We start from the raw sequence: 20,275 nt of genomic DNA, 5'->3' as shown, positions 1-20,275 counted from the left end.
CGTCTGTCCCATGCAATCCTTTCCGCATTCACATACTATCCTGTACACTCCCTTTTGCTCTTCAGGGTTATTGCACCTATCTCCCCTCCCTTCTTATAAGACGTGAAGTGTTTTTCAATGCTCCGAGGTGCTCTCACCCCACATTTTATCCCGTATCCCCTTACGGATTTTTCAATTTTCTCGGAAACACCCTTAAAATATACGGAATCCCAACAAAATACGTGTTCTTTTCATCTTTTCCTACCTCTGTTTTATCTTCATCTTCCTCCGTATCATTTTGTGATAGTTCTTGTCTAACAATCTCCTTTGCTTTCCTAGCTACTTTTTCCATGTCGCAGATAGTATACCCATTCTTTATACCAACCTTCCTTATCCATACTTCTTCTTTTTCGTCATTGCACAGCCTTTTGGCACGAATGAAAAAGTTAAGAAAAACATTTAACTTAGTTCTATTCGAATGTAGGGATCTCTTATGGAGGTACAGTTCGCCAGCCAACATTTTATGAAAGACCCTGGTTACAATCCGTTGGCCGGTTTTAGTAAGGCACAAGTCTAGAAAGTGAATCTTTCCGTTGGCCAGATCTTCTCTGGTAAAACCAATTCTGGGATCTTGCTTGCCCAATTGGTTGAAAATGCTATCAAGTTTAGTTTCATTCCCTATGATGAGGATGTCATCTACGTATATCCCATAGTATTTTACCCCTCCCCCCACATGCTCCATGGCGGCTTTTACGACATAGTGCATGAAGATGTTGGCCATCATTCCCATGTATGCACATCCGGGTTATGGTCTAGCTAAAGAAATGATTAAGAGGATGGGGAAAATTTGATATGGACACTCAGTTTAGTATCAAAAACTCCCTTATGGTCAAAGAAACCATGAAGTGCATGAAGATGTTGGCCTTGAGGCTGGAAATGGGGTTACCCATGGCCAACCCTTCTTTATGTCAGAAGATTTTATCGTTAACATAGAAATAATTGTACCCCGTAATGAGAAAAAACCACCTGACATATTCCCAGGCGACCAAGATTTCAACATTTTGGTCCAGTAACCATCTATACAAGCAATCCCCAGCTTTGTCCCGGGGGATGCTGGGGTACAGATTAATAACATCAAAACTACAGATTGTGTCTCATTTTTCTATGGCAAGTTTTTCGATGGTTTCTTTGACCATAAGGGAATTTTTGATACTAAACTGAGTGTCCATATTAAATCCTCTTAATCATTTCTTTAGCTAGACCATAACCCGGATGTGCATACATGGGGATGATGGCCAACATCTTCATGCACTATGTCGTAAAAGCCGCCATGGAGCATGTGGGGGGAGGGGTAAAATACTATGGGATATACGTAGATGACATCCTCATCATAGGGAATGAAACTAAACTTGATAGCATTTTCAACCAATTGGGCAAGCAAGATCCTAGAATTGGTTTTACCAGAGAAGATCTGGCCAACGGAAAGATTCACTTTCTAGACTTGTGCCTTACTAAAACCAGCCAACGGATTGTAACCAGGATCTTTCATAAAATGTTGGCTGGCGAACTGTACCTCCATAAGAGATCCCTACATTCGAATAGAACTAAGTTAAATGTTTTTCTTAACTTTTTCATTCATGCCAAAAGGCTGTGCAATGACGAAAAAGAGAAAGAAAAAGAAGAAGAATGGATAAGGAATGGGTATACTATCTGCGACATGGAAAAAGTAGCTAGGAAAGCAAAGAAGATTGTTAGACAAGAACTATCACAAAATGATAAAGAGGAAGATGAAGATAAAACAGAGGTAGGAAAAGATGAAAAGAACACGTATTTTGTTGGGATTCTGTATATTTTAAGGGTGTTTCAGAGAAAATTGAAAAATCCGTAAGGGGATACGGGATAAAATGTGGGGTGAGAGCACCTCGGAGCATTGAAAAACACTTCACGTCTTATAAGAAAGGGAGGGGAGATAGGTGCAATAACCCTGAAGAGCAAAAGGGAGTGTACAGGATAGTATGTGAATGCAGAAAGGAATGCGTGGGACAGACGGGGAGGAGTATGCAAATTAGGTGGGATGAGCACGATAAAGATGTAAAGGAGGGTATACCCAAGACAGGATTATCTGAACATGTATTAGTTAACCGGCATAAGATCGCCAAAAGAGAAGTCATCAGGGAAATGAACAATAAATTTAATAGGAATGTGTATGAGGCAGCCTATATATGTGCAGATAATAGGAATAAACTCAATAAGGACGACTGAAAGTTGGAAGATGGCTGGATAAACTTTTTTAAAAAATGGGATAAAGCCGCTGGGAATAGAAACGAGATGGGCTTCCATGTTACCCCTGAGGTTAGGAAAGCCGCTGAGGTGGAAATTGAATTCACCTTGGATTGGTGACTCACGAGCCCAGTTGGGGAATGACCAGAGGGGAGGAGTTTTCCTTCTCCAAGTATGAGCTGACATCGTGCATCCGCCTACCCCGAGAACCGATTGGAAGTTTGCCTTCATCAGCTTTGAACGTTCATATGTTTTAATAGAGTATTGCACGGTTTTAGTATGTGTATTTTACATCATATTTTTAGAAAGTGTCTTTCACTATACCTTTTGACCTAAATCCTCAGCCAACACTTTCTCGATGAGGCACCATGTCAGGTGTCTGAAAACATCGCTTCAACCTGAAGGAGGAGGTAGTATAACCTTCGAAACGTAGTTTGATAAATTTCATGCTCACATACGTAAGTTACTGAGTTTTAATCTTTTAACCTTTAGTTGACTATCTACCTCCTGACTAAAATTCACAAACTGAACAACCCTGTGGGGCCCATTGTATCCACCCACGGAATGTATATGAACCTTCGTAGATTCCCACCTCCAAACACTTGCCCAATCCTTGCCCTCCTGTCTCCACGACACCAACCACAACCTTGACATCACATCATGACCAACTACTCAACACCATCCTCACCACTATTAACGTCACTTACACCAACATCCTCGATGGTCATGGTCCCATTGAGGAATGATTCCACACAGACCACACAGTCCCAGCACCCACTTGCTGATTCCACTTCTCAACATTGTACAGCTCACCGCTCACGCGAAGATCCCCAAACGAGGGGTGTGAACGGAAGGAGTCCATTTGCAGATTTTAGGGGTGGCAGAAAGCCTTCCGCTGCGGCTTTTCAAAGTGCGTGGGAGTTGATTTGCGTTAATCACGCAGAGCGTGTGTCCGCAGCAACAGTTTGCTGCTTTTCTTTCAGTGGTCAAAATACTTTTGTATTGCTTATCCTGTGCGTTATTTAGACTGTATTTCAAAGAATTTTAAAAGAATATACGGCAACGACTTTAGGGTTACCAGATGACAAACTTTAAAAAAGAAGGCATTTTTAGATTGCAAAATGTTGTTAACTTTAGATGAAGACACACATTTTGTGTTTACTGGCATTTTGGTGGGCTTATAGATCACACACCCCTGTAAAATAATTTTACACCTTTTCCGTATAATAGGCCTCATTGTAGGCAAATGTCTTAATATTCTAGCTCCTAATATTATACGGTTGTGAAGCTTGGTCTCTTACTTTAAAAGAATAACATAAATTGACATTCTGCCTCGGAGTTTTTTTTTCTTCCAGGCCTAAAGTCAGGAAACAGTTTTTGTAAAACGTCACTAAAAAGAAATTTGTACTTTGGAATAGTTCAGATTGCTGATCGACAGAATTTTACTTCTCCACTGCCATGTAACAACAAGAGTACGGCAGGTAAAAAATACTGTTTATTTCTGAATTCTGTCATGAAACTCAAAATCAAAGTAAGCCACGGCGAATTGCATATTCTTACCTATTGTCAGAAACTTGCTGCTCACCAAGAGCAACGGTAGATGTCACAAATGGTTTGAAATCAAAACCTCACAACAGAAGAGACGCAAAGGTCCAACAATTTTTCTTTGGTGCAAGAAAAGTTTATTTTCTTTGCGCTTGCAACTGAGAGTATTGTATTTCTTTACTTTGAAATTGAAAAAGGGTACAATATTAACAAATGTTTACAAATAACAGTTATTTGTTACTAATCTTTTAAGTTAAGCAGCTGTCTATACCCCAAAAAAAGGATATTTCCAAATATTCCTAAAAACTCGCCTGGAGCATTTTTAGTACCCGAAAAACAGGATTTGTCTGGGTAAAAGAGAACTTCTGGTAACCCTAAATGACTTGCGTCGCTGCACCGGTTACAGCGAACCCACATGTGTTTTTTCACTTGGGGTGCACACCCCCGACCCTAATAGTGGAGTCGCCTGCTGCTACGTCACTTCACTTCCGTCAGGGATCTTCTCCTGAGCGGTTAGCTGTACTCACCTGTAACATCTTCCACTTTGAGAACATGACCTCTCAATATGGCAACCTGTTCATTGTCAGGCTGGAACAAGAGCATCTCGAATCCCCTTCCCCCCCCCCCAAAAAAAAACACCCTCTTCTGCTCAAATTCAGTGATGGAATTTTCCTTCCTTGGACACATGGCAAACCCCCTCTCACAGCCTTCCCAAGCAAACCAACCATGCCACAACCACCCCCCCCCCCTTTCCAACTCAACCTAGCCACTCAATAATCGCCGCTCTTTTTCCCGGAACTCACCACCACCACGGGCCAAAGTACTTTCTGGATGATGCTTCTTGCCTTTCACTTCTTTCTGGCTACACTGCAGTAACAATGCCATCTTCTGTTATCTTCTTTGCCTCTACAGTGGACATGCAATCAGGCTATCAAGTGTCAGTCAATCTTTCTTTCCTGTCTGTGGTACCTGCAGTTCACTCCTTACGTGGAAGGTCCATCAATCTATTAAACAACTGGCAGGACACCTTGGAGGATGTCAACAACCAGGAGCAACAGCATCAACTCACTGATCTACAACAGAGAACACCACTGTCAACTTTTGGAAGGATGGCATTCTGCCAACAGCCCCACCTTATGAGAACACCATTACTACTGTGGGAGGAAACCAGGTGAAGCTATTTTCTACTTCACAACAAAATATGAATGCAATTCCTTTTAGCTTGATGACATTACAAAGTATGGACTTCGGTCAACTTGCATGGGACAAATGACTAACAGTAGTAAATCTTCCAGAACAAACTAATTTCCATTTGTCAGTACCAGTGTTCGGAAACAAGCAATCCATCAAAATATTTCTCCTGGAATAGAGAACCATCCTCAGCTCTAGCTTGTGGCAGAAGCTCTAAGCCATCTTAAAACTTCTGTGCAGGGGACATAGCTCCAAGTAGCTACCAGGAATATGGACTTCACATCACGTTACGCAGGATGTAATGTGACTGAAGAAGGGCATTCCTAGGAACTGAACATAAATGTCAATGTCTTTGCTGGGAATTTGAACCAAGCTTCATTCTTACAACAGAACAGCATAGAGAGAGATCACAGTTATTATGGAGGAAACCGATACAATCTCTCAGAAACTCCAAAGAGAAGACGTTTGCTGCCAAATGAAACTGAAAATTTGGATTGTTGTGTGACCTCGAATGTTGCTGTGGAACATCATTCAAAATGGGAGCAGATATTGCTTAAACAACACAATGAAGGAGATTCTATGAAAACTGGCCAGCCTTTGAAAAGTGATACTCATGGCATGTAGCGTGACAATGGCCAAACTGCATCATATTGTTCTCAGTCGTCATGGAGATATACAACTTTTGAAGCTGATGAGCATTTGAATATGATCGAAGAAATTACATGGGATGATTATGCTTCTTGATCTTGCACATATACATCACTTTATCCCAGTAGGATTGAGTCATATCGAAACATATACACACCTGCAACCAATTCCACTCAATTGCCACCACGACACCAGACTTTCAGGTGTGCAAATTGCGGGTCTCCCATGTGCAATACCTATGGAAATCCAAACATACAATGTACATATCAAATGTTTCTTTTCTCTCTGTGGTTACATATTTTTGTTTAGCTGCCCTTCTGGCTTCTTCTTGCATTTTATTCCTGTCTCTCCTTGTTATCACATGCAACAATTTCACCTTCAAGGACACTATTTTCACATCCAGGGAACAGCCATGGCCACTAGAATGGCCCCACCCTATGACAAGCTCTTCATGGGCAAACTCGAAGAAGAGTTTCAAGAAACCCAAACTCGAAAACCTATCATCTGGCTCCACTTCATCAATGACATCATGCTCTGAATGCATGGAGAACCACCTGTATCCACATTTCTGCACAAAATGAACCACTTCTGCTCTATGACGTTCACATGGACCCACACCATCCAACAATTCACCCTGACCCTCTGCGGACAACACAAGAACACCTCACCCCCTCCAGACAGAACTACAATCTCCACCTACACAATGCCTTGTCAACCATGGATATCTTTCCACCCTAGTCAGCAAACAAATATCCCAAGCTACCTCACACACTTCTGCCATGAAACATGTCACCAACCCGTTGTACTTGTTGCCCAATTTCCCCCTCCCCCTCAACAAAATCGAAGATACCCTACATTGCTCCATCCCATCCTCTACAGTCAACCCCACTCCAGAAACATCTTTCCTGACAAGCACAGAGTTGTCTTCAAATGTTCCCCCAACCTCCAAAACATCCTGTTCCATCCACCATACCTCTACAGCCCACAACCCCCCCCCCCCCTGCTTACAAATATAGATCGATCCAGACCTGGCAATAATGTAGGTCTCTAACTTCTGTTTCTACCTTATCTTTTCTACCACAGACAATGTGGCTCATGGCCACATAATTTAGCTCTTGTGGCACTCTATCCTTTTATCCAATATGCATATATCTATATTGAATGAAAGGATAGAGGGCCAGAACAGTTAAGTAGCAAGTGAGGAGGAGACATACAGAACACTCACCAGGCATTGGTTGTTACAGCTATGTAACAAGTGTAACATTGAGAAGTTCTCTGGTTATTTGGAAATTTTCATGTGTTCCACGAATCAGTGCTCTACTGTAATGACTTAACTAACCTAAATGTGATTTACTTATGGCTACAAATTGTAAGTTAAATATTTTTTCTATAAAATAAGCTAAATGAAAATATATATATATATATATAATATCTAAAATATTAAAATGGGTATAAATTTTCAGTTAGTGCAACTTTATTATGATGCAATTTTCTTGGAATCGGCAGGTGTTGGAGAGAAAATCTTAGGTATATATACCCAGAAAAATTAGATAATGAGTAGTGTTCTTTCTTGACAAATCAGCTCCTGGGTGGACTAGGAAGGATATTTACTAGTCGATTTACTATGTGGAATAGGGAATAATCTACCCCTGGGTGGTCCAGGTGGTGAATGATCCTTGGATGGACAAGAGTAGACTGGAAAGGAGATTATCCTGGGTGTATCATGAGAAACTAGACACATAAATTTCACTCAAAATTCCTACTACATCAGAAATAACACTATCTGTGATCCTGACTTTTACTCCACCTCTTACATTACAGTTACTGCTGTTTCTCAATAATCTGTTGCAATGTTAAACCAGTGCTCATGTTTCCATGATTCTGGGAAATGTAGGCCTAGACAGAGTTAGTGTTACCAGCTGGAGCAATGGGTTAACCAATTGTACCAGGGTAACATAGCTTGGTAATTTTTTAAAGTTTCATGGCTTCAGGCCACATCTTTAGATGTAGAACTAAAACATAATAAAAGGTTTTGAAAAGACTTATATAAAAGGAGCACAAACAAAAAAGCATGACTGATCATATTACGAGTTCCTATCAATGAGTCTTGCTTCGAGCTACAAATGAGATTACATGTGCAACATAAGACCAGTTCTTATTTTCTTACTCTTGCACACACTTCCCATTTCCCCTTTCCCCTAAGTTGGGACTTACTATGGACCTTGAAGGAACTGATTACTGGAGGGGGGAAAATCACATTGTATGCATACTCAGCTGTAAGTTGTAAGTTAACTCTTTCAATTATGTCGACCATGAATGGAAATAGTTAGATTAGACTTAGCATTCAATTTGTCCCAACAAAACATAATCAATTTCATCTTTATGCTGCTTTTTATACTCACTGAGATCAATTTTTTAAGGTAAGCCACATGCAATAATATACCTCATATCTTATCTTACACCATTGCAGTAAACTTCCATTTTATAGTGTTCTCCAACAGATCTGTCTTTTCTTAATTTCCTTCCATAGATGGTAACACTGTATTTGTTCATGTACAGCATGCATGCGCGCGCGCGCACACGCACACGCACACACACACACACACACATACACATACATACATACATACATACATACATACATTCACCAGCACTGCATCTCCCAACTTGTTAATACACCTAATTAATAGTACTTGAAATAAAGATTACATAAAAAGGAAAACCCTTCAACTTTGAAGAACACATAGGAAATTCCAACATTATCACAGTAAGCGCAGGAAAAGCACTGCAATGTAACTTCCAGTACTGCCAATGTACAAAAGCTACGAGAATCTGATGTTATCTTGATATCTTGCCAGAATATAAAGAGCCACCACACCAATGCCCATTCCAATATTCTGAAGAAGAAGGGTAAAACATGCTTTCTTGACACTGACTTTACTTGCTTCTTCAGCTACTTCATTCATTTCTGGCACCTACAGAAAAAAAGAGAAAAACAAATGTAAACAAGATTAATTCTACAAAAAAATTCACTCAAAATTTTTTGATCAATTTATTTGGTTTATTTTACTTGACTTTTCTCCAAATTTTGGCTGATCACAAAGATCAGGATGAGTAATTGATGAAGGGACACTCTAAAAACACCAATGTCCAACCCATGATTTGAACCCAGGATCCCTGGCATCCTAGCATGCTGTGCAAACTACTCAGCCATGGAAGTTGTAACAATTGTTGGTACTGCCAATATGCAATAAGGAAACTATTCATAATATCTAATATCACACACAAAAGTATGTCCATGTAATACTATTGTTTCAAAAACAGTAATGTATTTAGAAAAGCAATGCATCAGAATTAATGTGTAAATCAAAAAATGGTGTAAAGAGAAGAACAAATACTTTATCAAATATTTATTTACTGCAATATAGAAGAGACGATTATGCAAAATATAATAATGTAGAAAAGATTATGCAAAGTGTAATAATGTGGATGAAACTGAAAGGTAAAAAAGGCATATTCTTGACACTCACCATATCTACTAATGATATGTACAAAAACATCCCTGCAGCAAAACCAAAAATGTATGTGCTTGCTTCAATTTCACCCAACATAATTCCAAAAATTAGTCCTAAGTAACAGGTACATGCTGACAAAAAGTTGTACAATAATGCTTGTTTCATGGTCATTCCTGCATTCAAGAGAACTGCAAAATCACCTGTAATTAAAAATAAATATGCGCATAATGAACACTACAAGGAAATAGCTGTTCCTACGTAGTATCAACAACACTACTATTTTATTCACATTTGGTTAGATTTTCAGGAGCTGGTGAGGAAGCCTTGTAACATAAAATTGGTTATGGGCTAGATCACTTCATTAAATAAGCAAGTAATTCATATTTAGTATTTTGAAACTCTGAAATTAAAGCAATTTAAAATTTTGACCTCTTCACACATACTGCAATTTGCATTTCTTGTGTGTTGTTCAAAGAGAATAAAGAATGCAGTTTAAGGTATAAGGGCATAATTAATACTCGTGATCCTGTTTTACAAAGTAATCACAATAATGTGTGTAACAACATGCTTTAAAATAGATTAAAGAAAATGAAGGGATACAAGCAGCAGATCATAGGGTAATTTCTTTATCAATCACTCATGAAAATATAATAGAAAATTAAGCAAGATGTTAGGAGTTCCATGTTGGCAGAAACCCTGACCATGTGGGGAGAAGATACACCAAACTGTATAATATGGTCACATGACCATTACCTTAAAACAAATTTTATTACCTTGAAGTTTAAGATAGGCTAACCGAGACTGGACTTAAAGCTTAAAGTGGGATCTGGACCACTATGTGCCTCCACCGGGTATCCAATGTGGGATCCCTTTAATTTTAAGTGATGTGATGATGATACCATTATACCACCAGGAAGGGCTTTTGTTACCTTATTATTTGAGTTGGAGTTTGTGTTTAAAGTTCACTTTATGCACAGAAAGGGTAATCGGGGCTGGACCTACAGTTTTTAAAGTGGGATGTGAGCCACTATATGTGCCTCCACCAGGTATCGAACAAGGGACCCTTTGATTACAGGGTGACGACGCTACCACTGCACCATTGGGAATGCCCCTCTATGAATTGGCACACACAGGAAATGTATTATTCACAAATTTCAGCAAAAAGTCCATGCTCAACCAGTACTCAAACCCAGGTCTCTGGTATGCCAACTGAGATAACAAGCCCACCCTCGTTTCACCTTATTTTTTGCTGTTACTATTTGAGTGTGTGTGTGTCTGTGTGTGCATGCACATAACACATTCTTTTCAATGAAAGGTTTCGGTACTCTTCCGAACACAAAGAGAATGAACAACAACAATTTCTTGCTGTAACTGAGTAACGTTTGTGCCCAGTAAAGATAAACTAAATTGAAGTAACTTTTCTTTATCACTCAAATTTTTGCAATATCTTGTAGCAAATGTTTACCTGCATGAATGGGTAAGTTCACTATTAGGCCTCAAAAGTTGAGGAAAAATCATCTCTTTTTGGGGGCATTGATGACAATTCTCAACATGATAATACTCTATTTCCCGTCAGTTAGAACCAGAAATCATTGTTTTTATATTAGTCTTTTTAGCAAGTAGTTCATTGACCATAAATATGGTCAATGACCTACTTGCTAAAAAGACTAAATATGAGCATAAATATGGTCAATGCAAAAACCACAATATCATTTTAACCTGAAATCTTTGGCAATGGATTAAAGAAATTAATAGTGGTAAATTTATTTTTCCTCACGAAAACTTAAAATATATTGGGTGAAGCCTACTTTAAGGTTGCCTTGCTGGTCACTATTATTGCCTAAACATGTGGTTTTAAAGTAAAATTTGTCACAACATAAAAACTTATCTGATGCACGTGAAACACAACTGTATTTTCAGATGCTGACCAGCCACTTTATCATGCATGGCCAACTCTGAAAAGGTGGTGAATACCATAAAGTGTATTTGATGCAACCTTGAATTAAAAATAAAGAAAACCACTCTAGCACTTAATGCTTTTCCCCATTTACTTCAGTAATTTAAACCATCAAACAACTGTTCTTATAAAATTATTAAAGTACTCTCTTGTAATTTATGAAAAAGTCAAGCTTCCATTTTAAGAGTGAAAATTAATTGTAAGTCACTTTTTCATAATTTTAAGGTCTTTCTATAGGTCATTTTTATAGATATTTTAGGATATCAACTTCCAAGACCTATTCATGATTATAAAAAAAAAAAAAAAATTTTTTTTTTAACGTTAAAAGCTGTACTTACGTATGCGAGTATGTTGTTCCTATCTTTCTTTCTGTAGAACTACGTTTCGGAGATTAACTATCTCCTTCAGGTTCGTATGAAAAAACTAGGCACTTAGCATAGTACCATGTCGAAATGTAATAAGGATTGTGGACAAGGGTTGGTGTGGATACTTAAAATATTATATCCTCGCTCTAGAGGTATATAAAAAGCTAGTTGTTCACTAAAAAAAATTGCACAATAAACCTATTCTCATGTTTAAATGTTAAAAAAACTAAAAACCCTGCATGTATCACTATATACAACTTGCAGGTTCGGCAATTCCTGCCCAACTGTGCTTGCTAATCTACATGAAGGTCAGTCCTCCACGAATGTTTTCCTCTCCCCTTTATTTTCTCATTTCCCCTTATCACGTCACAAATCCAACGTAAATTCATGTTCTTCCCGGGCAGCTTGGATAACTTCCGGAGTGACGTGGAAACCAATATTGGGTGCAATCTTCCAGGCTTTGTCCCATTTTTTGAGGAAATTGATCCACCCATCTTCTAAATTTCCTTCATTCCTATTAAGATTATTCTTCCCCCTCTACAAATATTCGCTGTTTCATACACATTTCTTCCTAACTTCCTCTTTTCTTTTCTAATTATCTCCTTTTTTGCGATTCTATGTCTGCTTTCCAAAATGTGTTCTGAGAGACCTGTTTTGGGAACTTTTCTCTAATATCTTTTTCATGTTCGCTCCATCTTTTACCCATATTTCGACCAGTCTGCCCTATGTACTCCTTCCCACGTTGACATTCTATTCGATAAACTTCCTTCTGTTTTCCCAGTATTTCCCTAGTCATCTTTCCTTTCTCATAATCGGTAAAGTATTTTTCCACATTCTTTGGGGCTTTCATCCCGCAAACGATCCCGAAATCTCTCGTTATTTTTCTGATTTTTTCGGATAAGATTTGATGGTAAGGGATGCCAACGTACTTTACCTTTGCATTTTCGATCTTTTCATTCTCTTTTTCCTTTTCTTTTGATCTCCTTCCTCTTTTTTTGGTTTCTTTCATAATAATTTTCTGTGCTCTTCCCACAATCTTATCCATTTCTCTATTTGTATATCCATTTTTAATCCTGTTTTTCTTATCCAACGAATTTCGTTGCCTTTTTCTTTTCCACTATTGCATAGTCAACCAGCTCTAATGAAAAAGTTTAGGAATACATTTTTCTTTTTTTTTTTCGGGGTGCGCCGATTCCTTATTAATATATAAGTTCCCCGATAGGGGTTTATGATGTACTCCTGTTCTAATCCTATTCCCTTCTTTCAAGATACTAAGATCCAGAAAATTATTTTTCCGTCGATTAAGTTTTCCCTAGTGAAGTTTATTCTTTCGTCTTGTTTTTCCAATTCTTCAAAGACCTTGTTCAGTGCTACCCCCTTTCCTATAATCAAGATATCATCTACATATCTCCCGTAATATTTAATACCTATTCCCATTCTTTCCAAAGCTGCCTTCTCTATGAAATGCATAAAAATGCTCACTACTATACCTGAAATGGGGTTTCCCATTGCCAAGCCTTCTTTTTGTTTATAAATTTTGTCATTGATGTAGAAAAAATTATATTCTGTTACAAGGTTATACCATCGTACATACTCCCAAGCTGTTAGGATGTCTATTCCTTTTTCTAATAGCCACCTCTGTAAACAATCTCCCACCTTCCCTCTTGGTACACTTGGGTATAGGTTAATAACATCGAAACTACTTATTACGTCGTCGTCATCAATTTCCAGTTTTTCAATACATTCTTTAAATTCCACGGCATTTCTAACACTATATTGGGTGTTCTCATTTATCTTCTTTATTCTTTTTACCAGCATTTTTGCTAGCCCATATCCCAGATGTTCGTAGGTTGGTATAATAGGCCTAAGCAGTATGCCTTGTTTGTGCATCTTAGGTATTCCAAATGTGATTGGTATGTTGCCTTCTTTAGTGTCTTTAATAAGGATTTTCTTTTTGCTTGTGCCCAATGTAATGCTTGTCTCTATCCCTTTTTGATCTCTCTTCTAATCCTATTAATAGGGTCTTTCTCTATTTTCTCAAAATCATTACCTTTAAAGCTTTCTTCCAATTTTTGGTGATATTCCTCTCTCTCCATAATAACCATCTTGTTTTCTTTATCCGACCTAATTAGAAATACCTTATTCTCTTGCACCCATTTTTTTACATTGCTCAAATCACGCCTTAGGTTTTTGTTTATTTTCTCTTTCTGCGTTCTATTTCCCTGTTTCATCTTCATTTCCTTTTTAATTTCTTTTTGCAAATGTTGTTCCACGATATTACGTATCCTTTGTATAACTTCAATTTTATCCTCCTTTTCGTCGATAGTTGTTACGATCATTTCTGCTGCTATTATGAATTCCTCTTTTTCAAGTTTCTCTTCCCCGATTGCAAATTTCTGCCCCTTATTCATAATCCTAATCAACTCTTTAGGTGGTTCATGTGTGGTTAATTTTAAAATGTTCTCATTATTCCCCTTCTCTTCCGTTTTTTTGTTTCTTATTTTCTAAATTGTCCTTCCTATTCAATTTTAGTTTCATCAATTTCCTCTCTATAATACTACTATCCTTAACTTTGGCTTTTTCCATGGCTCTAAAGTGTCTCTCTTCTATGCGGTTCCACGTCACTTCACTTTAGTGAACGACGAGCTTTTTATATACCTCTAGGGCGAGGATATATTATTTTAAATGTATCCACACCAACCCTTGTCCACAATCCTTATTACATTTCGATGTGGTACTACGCTAAGTACCTAGTTTTATTCACACAAACCTGAAGAAGGAGGTAGTTAATCTCCGAAACGTAGTTCTACAGAAAGAAAAATAGGAACAATATACTCACATATGTAAGTACAGTTTTTAATGTTAAAAAATTTTTAACGTCTTTTTTATATTCTGGAATTGTGAGTAATACGCACCAAACCTACAAAATGCTATTCATGATTATTAAACTTATGTGACAAATATAGTTATTTCCCAAAACCTCAATGGATGTCCTCCAATGTACTTATATTCGAATACCTAGGACATAACAGCATGTAAACTCTTGACAATATTTGTGGTGATACTGCAATTAACAAAAGTGTGGCTTACACACGGACAGAGATAGAGAGAGAATAAAATGTTAACCCTAATTTTTAATAATTGGAGGTTAATTTGAATTTCATTACATCTACACATTTATGTTCAAAAATTTACAAGAGTAATTGTAATTTATTGAAAACAAATTTTTGATGGTCATAAGTTCAATTACTTAATGAAACATGATAAACAAATCATAACACATCTACAGTGCCTTTTATGTTCGATGCGTCCATGGAGTGGCAGAAAGAGGATTGCATTTGCCAGCATTTAGACCCACAGCTGTATGGTGACCTTGGCACTGTACGCATTAATGTTTCAGTACTCAAGATAACTTGTGTCCAGTTTGCACATGTTTGTAAAGTGTTAAGGGTTTTAGATTGTTTTGTTTTAGTTTACATATTACTGGTGCTCTTCTGCAGTCTATTAGTGCTACGCAATCCAAACAATTTGAAACAAAGCATTTTTATGTATGAATCTTGCATCTTTATGAATTCTTGTAAGGAAGTTAGAATATGTTTTGCAGAAGAATTCCCAGATGTTCCTGTTTCACGCAGACAGTGTTCCGATACTTGTGAACAAATTTAGGTAATAAGGGTCTGTTCTTGTAAGAAGCGAAGGGTAAAATTGTGTGTGCTTAATGAGGAGAAACTAGACGACATTGAAGTACTATCAAAAATCCCTCTGGTGCCTTGCACAAGAAACAGACATTTTAATGACATCTGCATGGTGAGCTACCAAGCTTTTAAACCTGAAGCCATACATTAGAAGAATTGAAAAATTGAAGCAATTTTGGAAGAGGAACTGATACGTGTTAAGAGAAAATTTCCTATAAATATGCCTAACATGTGTGGATGCAGGAGAACATCATTTCCAACACCTCTTGTAACAAGGTATATGCTCATTTTAATTGTTGAGTTGAGTTTGTGTTTTAAATCCACTTTATGCACAGTAAGGCTAATTGGGATAGGACCTACAGTTTAAAGTGGGATCCGAATCACTATGTGCCCCCACCCGGGACCCCTTGATTACAAGGTAACGACGCTACCACTACGCCATCGAGGAGGCCCCTCATTTTAATTGTAACTATCAATGTAATTGTACGAGATTATTTCATTACATAGCTAGCGGTTCCAGTTACGAGGATGTTGCATCCAGTTTGCCCGCAGACCTGATCATACTACCTGCCGTGCTATCCGCCGCCGCTCTGCTCCAATAAAAGGCACTGTAGAAATGAATTAAAAGTACAATATTTTGGTGATAATTTGATGAGAGTTCCTGTCAGATAGATTGTTTTCAAAGGGGTAATTCCATGTCAAATCAACCAGTGCATAAACCTTTAATGTCATGGAAATGGCTAATTTTTGGTATATGTTTCTTATCTGAAATATAGAAAATGTTTTTTTTATTTATTTATTTATTTATTTATTTATTTACTCAGAGTTTCAGATACAGTCTTATTTGGCCATTTTACACTGAAACAACATAAAGTAGAAACAAATAATAACAAAAGATAAAAAACAATAACAAGATGGGATAGATTTACATGTTCTTCGTCAGTAATATACAAAAGTTACGTTCTTATTATTGAATTTTGAAAATTTACAAAATTGCCCAAGAACTGCTCATCACTGAAACTGTAAATACAATTTGCAAGAGACCTGTTTCAACTATGGGACTGGGCATGGTCTTATTTTAAAGCTTATGAAGAGGGCTTTCATTTTATATACAACATGCTTGGATTCTTGCGAAAAACAAATTTTGAAAGTTTTTCATAATTGTATTTACAATTTCCAAAATACGAAATTTTCAAAAATTGTCTAAAATTTTGCACATATTGGTGCACATCTACTGAAGATTCAGTCAAAATTTCTAGGTTGGTATCATGAGTGAGAGACAGTTAAAGTTCAAGTGAGTCATCCCTTTCCTGCAGAGACTTGTTTAATCCTGCTCTCCTATGTTTCTTTGTCCAACTGGATCAGTTGTGGTGTACCTGTCAGTGTGTGTGCATCTCAGTTAACTTCTGGCCTGTGAATTGTTTGAACCTTGCTTTATTAGTGTCTACATTTTTTAAAAAAAATCTTGATATGGATGGCAAGAAGTGATCCATTTACTGTTGTAATCCTTTGAAGAAAAAGGGACACTGGTGTAGTAAAGATCTGAGGAATGTGGCAGCTTGGATGATTTCTTTGATCTCTCTTGGTGAGTCTCCAGCGAGTAAGAAGAAACTGAAGAGTACGAAAAGGTATTGCAGAGAAAAGATAAAGAAAATAAGAAATAATTATACCCAATCCCCTTTTAATGCAGAAGGTGATAAAGATGATGAAGAATGCCACTGTAGCAATTCAGAATCAGAAATCTTTGAGCAACTTAAAGAGAGATTTAAAACTGCAAACAAAAATGAAAGGTTCACGATTTTGTCTATTTTGTCCAAAAGTTGGTCATGTGGAAAAATTGAAAAGGAGTTTGGTGTTAGTAATTACATAGCAAGGAAAGCAAAAAAACTCGTCGAAGAGAAGGGAATTTAATCCTCACCTGACCCCAGACCTGGAAAAACTTTTACCAGAAGAAACAGCCTCATTAGTTAAAGATTTTTACTGCAGTGAAGAAGTTAGCAGACAAATGCCTGGCAAGAAAGACTATGTTTCCGTGAGGGACACAGATGGTAAATGTATCCACATTCAAAAAAGATTGAACCTGGGAAATCCAAGAAATATTCAGACTTTTTTAAATCTAAATACTCGCTACTTAAGATTGGGTTTCAAAATTTGTAGAATTAAGACCAAAGAGTTGCATAATAGCAGGAGCCAGTGGTACACACACTGTATGTGTTTGTACCACTCATAAAAATGTTAAACTAATGATAGCTGGAGCTCACTTAAATAAAAATAACTCTCCCAAGACATGAAAATCCATTAAAAATATACCAAGATTGTCTCTCAAAAATAAGGTGTAGGGTACCACAACAGAAGTGTTTTCTAGGTAAGTGTGATTCCTGTTCCAGAATAATTGATTTCAAGGAAGCCTTGCTAACAAGCCTTGAGGAAGAGATGATTGAAAATATAACTTACAAGCAGTGGATATCAGCCGGCCCCCGTGGCGGAGTGGTTAGCACATTGTGCTACGATGCCAAGGTTCCCGGGTTCGAATCCTGGTCTGGGCATGGATGTTTGTGAGTGTCCATTCATCAATTTCATCATATCATCACTCATCCCAATCTTCGCAAATTTGCCAAAAGTAGCACAAAAATCGAAGTAAAATAAAGCAAATCAACCAATCAGTGGATACCAGTGGATCGCTGTTTTTTTCAGACAATTACTAAATCCACAGAGGAATTTATTCAAGATTTTTCAAATCAGTTGATCAACCTCAAGAGAGACGATTTTATAGCCAAACAGCAGTCAGTATATTTTTCTTAAAAGAAAAGTTCTCTAGTGCATGATGAAGCTGTGGAGACATGTGATTTTGCTGAGAATTACTCATTTATTTTGCAGGATGAAGTACAAAGGTTCCACTGGAACAACTCAATGACAACAGTTCATCAATTTGTAGTATATTTTAAGGACAATGAAGATATTCTGAAACATAAGAGTTATGTCTTCATAAGACTGCTTGATTCACAACACAGTTCTTGTCCATGATTTCCAAAGAAAGCTTTTAGATTTCTTGAATACCGATTGTCTGCCAAACTTACAGAAAGTATATTACTTCTCTGATGCAAATTTGTGCAACCATCATAGGGATTTCAATGGCATTGCGGCTGAGTGGCATTTTTATGCAACAGCACATGGTAAGGGTTTGTGTGATGGTGTTGGAGGGACAGTAAAGAGGCTGACAGCCAAAGCTAGTCTCCAGAATCCTCTTTCAAACCAAATCATGACACCACTTCAGCTATTTGAGTGGGGAAAGGAGAACATTCCATCACTTTCTTTTATGTGACAAATGACGAATATTTGGAAGAGAAACTTTTACAGACACAGTTTGGTGAAGCTGTAACAGGGACTCAAGAGGTTTTATGCATTCATACCAGCAAGCACAGAAAAAGTGGAGACTAAAGTGTTTTCTGCATCTGAAGAAACTTTGGTACATTGTGTTCAAGTTAATACAGATGTAGAAAATGTACCCTTTGAACACATCGCAGGTTTTGTAGCATGTGTGTATGATGCCAATTGGTGGGTGGGATATGTACTTTCGAAATATGATGTACAACATGAAGTGCAGGTGTCTTTCTTGCATCCTTGTGGTCCAGCACAGTCATTTAGTTATCCAAGGTGACCAGATGTTCTTAAAATCCCAAGACACGCAGTTCCTTTGCAAAGTGGACCCTGTAACAGCCACCGGTAGAACATACCAGCTGAAGCAAGAGAAGATGACACAAGCATCATACACTTTATCAAAGAAAGACTTTCTGTATCACTAAGTTTCATAAGTTTCATAAAGTTTCATAAAGTTTCATAAACATACTAAGTTTCTTAGTATGTATGCTTCTGTGGTTAGGTACATAAAATATGATAACTTAAATCATCGCATGGTCTTGAAAGGAATTCACTTTTCATATGATACCAGACACATACCACCTTGAAATTTTGACTGAACCTTCAGTATATGTGTACTAATGTGAAAAATTTTTGAAAATTTCATTTTTTGGAAACTGTAAAATAAAATTTTGAAAAACTTTCAAAATTTGTTCTTCGCAAAAAACCAAGCATGTTGCATGTCTTCATAAGCTTTAAAATGAGACCATGCCCAGCCCTGTAGTTGAAACAGGTCTCTTACAAATTGTATTTAAAGTTTCAGCGAGCAGTTTTTGGGCAATTTTGTTAATTTTCAAAATTCAATAACTCAAAAACCAGCAACATGAAAAAAAATATTCTATTTCAGATGATAAGAAACGTGTATACCAAAAAATAGTCAAATCCATGACATCAAATTCCAAAATTTATTTCTTCTTGGTTGATTTAACATGGAATTACCCAAAGAACACTAACAAAGTAAATGGATTGAGATAATTCTGTTTTATTTTCCATGCAGCTTTCTTCTCCTCCCTCCATAAAATTAAAAGCTAAACTGTAAAAATTTGCCCCAGGGCGTTTTATGAAGAATTATAAATTCAAAGAGATTTGGATTAATAAAACTTGCAATTTTTCACATCTACAGATAAAAATTTACACAAAATTCCTGGAGCAAATAATTCACGTAGAATTCCCAGTGAGTAGCCACCCTCTTACTATAAACAAGAAAAAATAACTCATATAAAATTGAAAATTTCCTATATTCGGCACTATGTTTTGAATTTCTGGGGATATACATTTCAAGAACCAGTAGTCAATCTTGTGGATCCCTGAACATCCCCCCCCCCCCATTCCCTTTTGTGGCAGCTACATCTCAGATCATTCTCAAAAGAGAAGACTGAACACACTCTCTTTCCTCCAATTGCACCTGTTTTTGTAGAGAATTGTATTGAGTCATCAGCAGCCTGTCAATTCTTGAACCAGGCTGGGTACTGAGGGATGTGTAAATTCTTTCTTCTGTGCAGTGTTGTAAGACTGGATCAAAACAACAGCAATGGAGGGCTGGAGTGTGTGAGTATTTCTTACCATTAGACCAGGCAGGCCGTAGGTGGGCAATGGATTAAGTTTACAGATCTCTATTACCGTATCAATGAAACCTCTTCTGTATATTTGAACATCAAAGAACCTTTTCTCTAGACATGTTGA

General features: G+C 37.4%; 1 protein-coding gene across 1 annotated transcript in view; it reads right to left on the bottom strand.

The window, feature by feature from the left end:
* Positions 1 to 8,285: 8,285 nt before the first annotated feature.
* The window catches only part of LOC145982243 (metal cation symporter ZIP14-like), a 141,206-nt gene continuing 129,216 nt past the window's right edge, over positions 8,286 to 20,275 (bottom strand). The window contains exons 8-9 of the mRNA XM_083115823.1: positions 9,174 to 9,358; positions 8,286 to 8,618 (exon numbers count right to left, since the gene is read on the bottom strand). Coding sequence (XP_082971949.1) covers positions 8,466 to 8,618; positions 9,174 to 9,358 — 338 coding nt within the window. The 3' untranslated portion in view covers positions 8,286 to 8,465. The remainder of the gene's footprint in view (positions 8,619 to 9,173; positions 9,359 to 20,275) is intronic.

Source organism: Lepisma saccharinum, chromosome 2, assembly GCF_977018435.1.
Source record: "Lepisma saccharinum chromosome 2, izLepSacc3.1, whole genome shotgun sequence".
NCBI lineage: Eukaryota > Metazoa > Arthropoda > Insecta > Zygentoma > Lepismatidae > Lepisma > Lepisma saccharinum.
The sequence above is the reverse complement of the archived record's forward strand: the minus strand, read 5'-3'. Positions and strand labels throughout refer to the sequence as shown.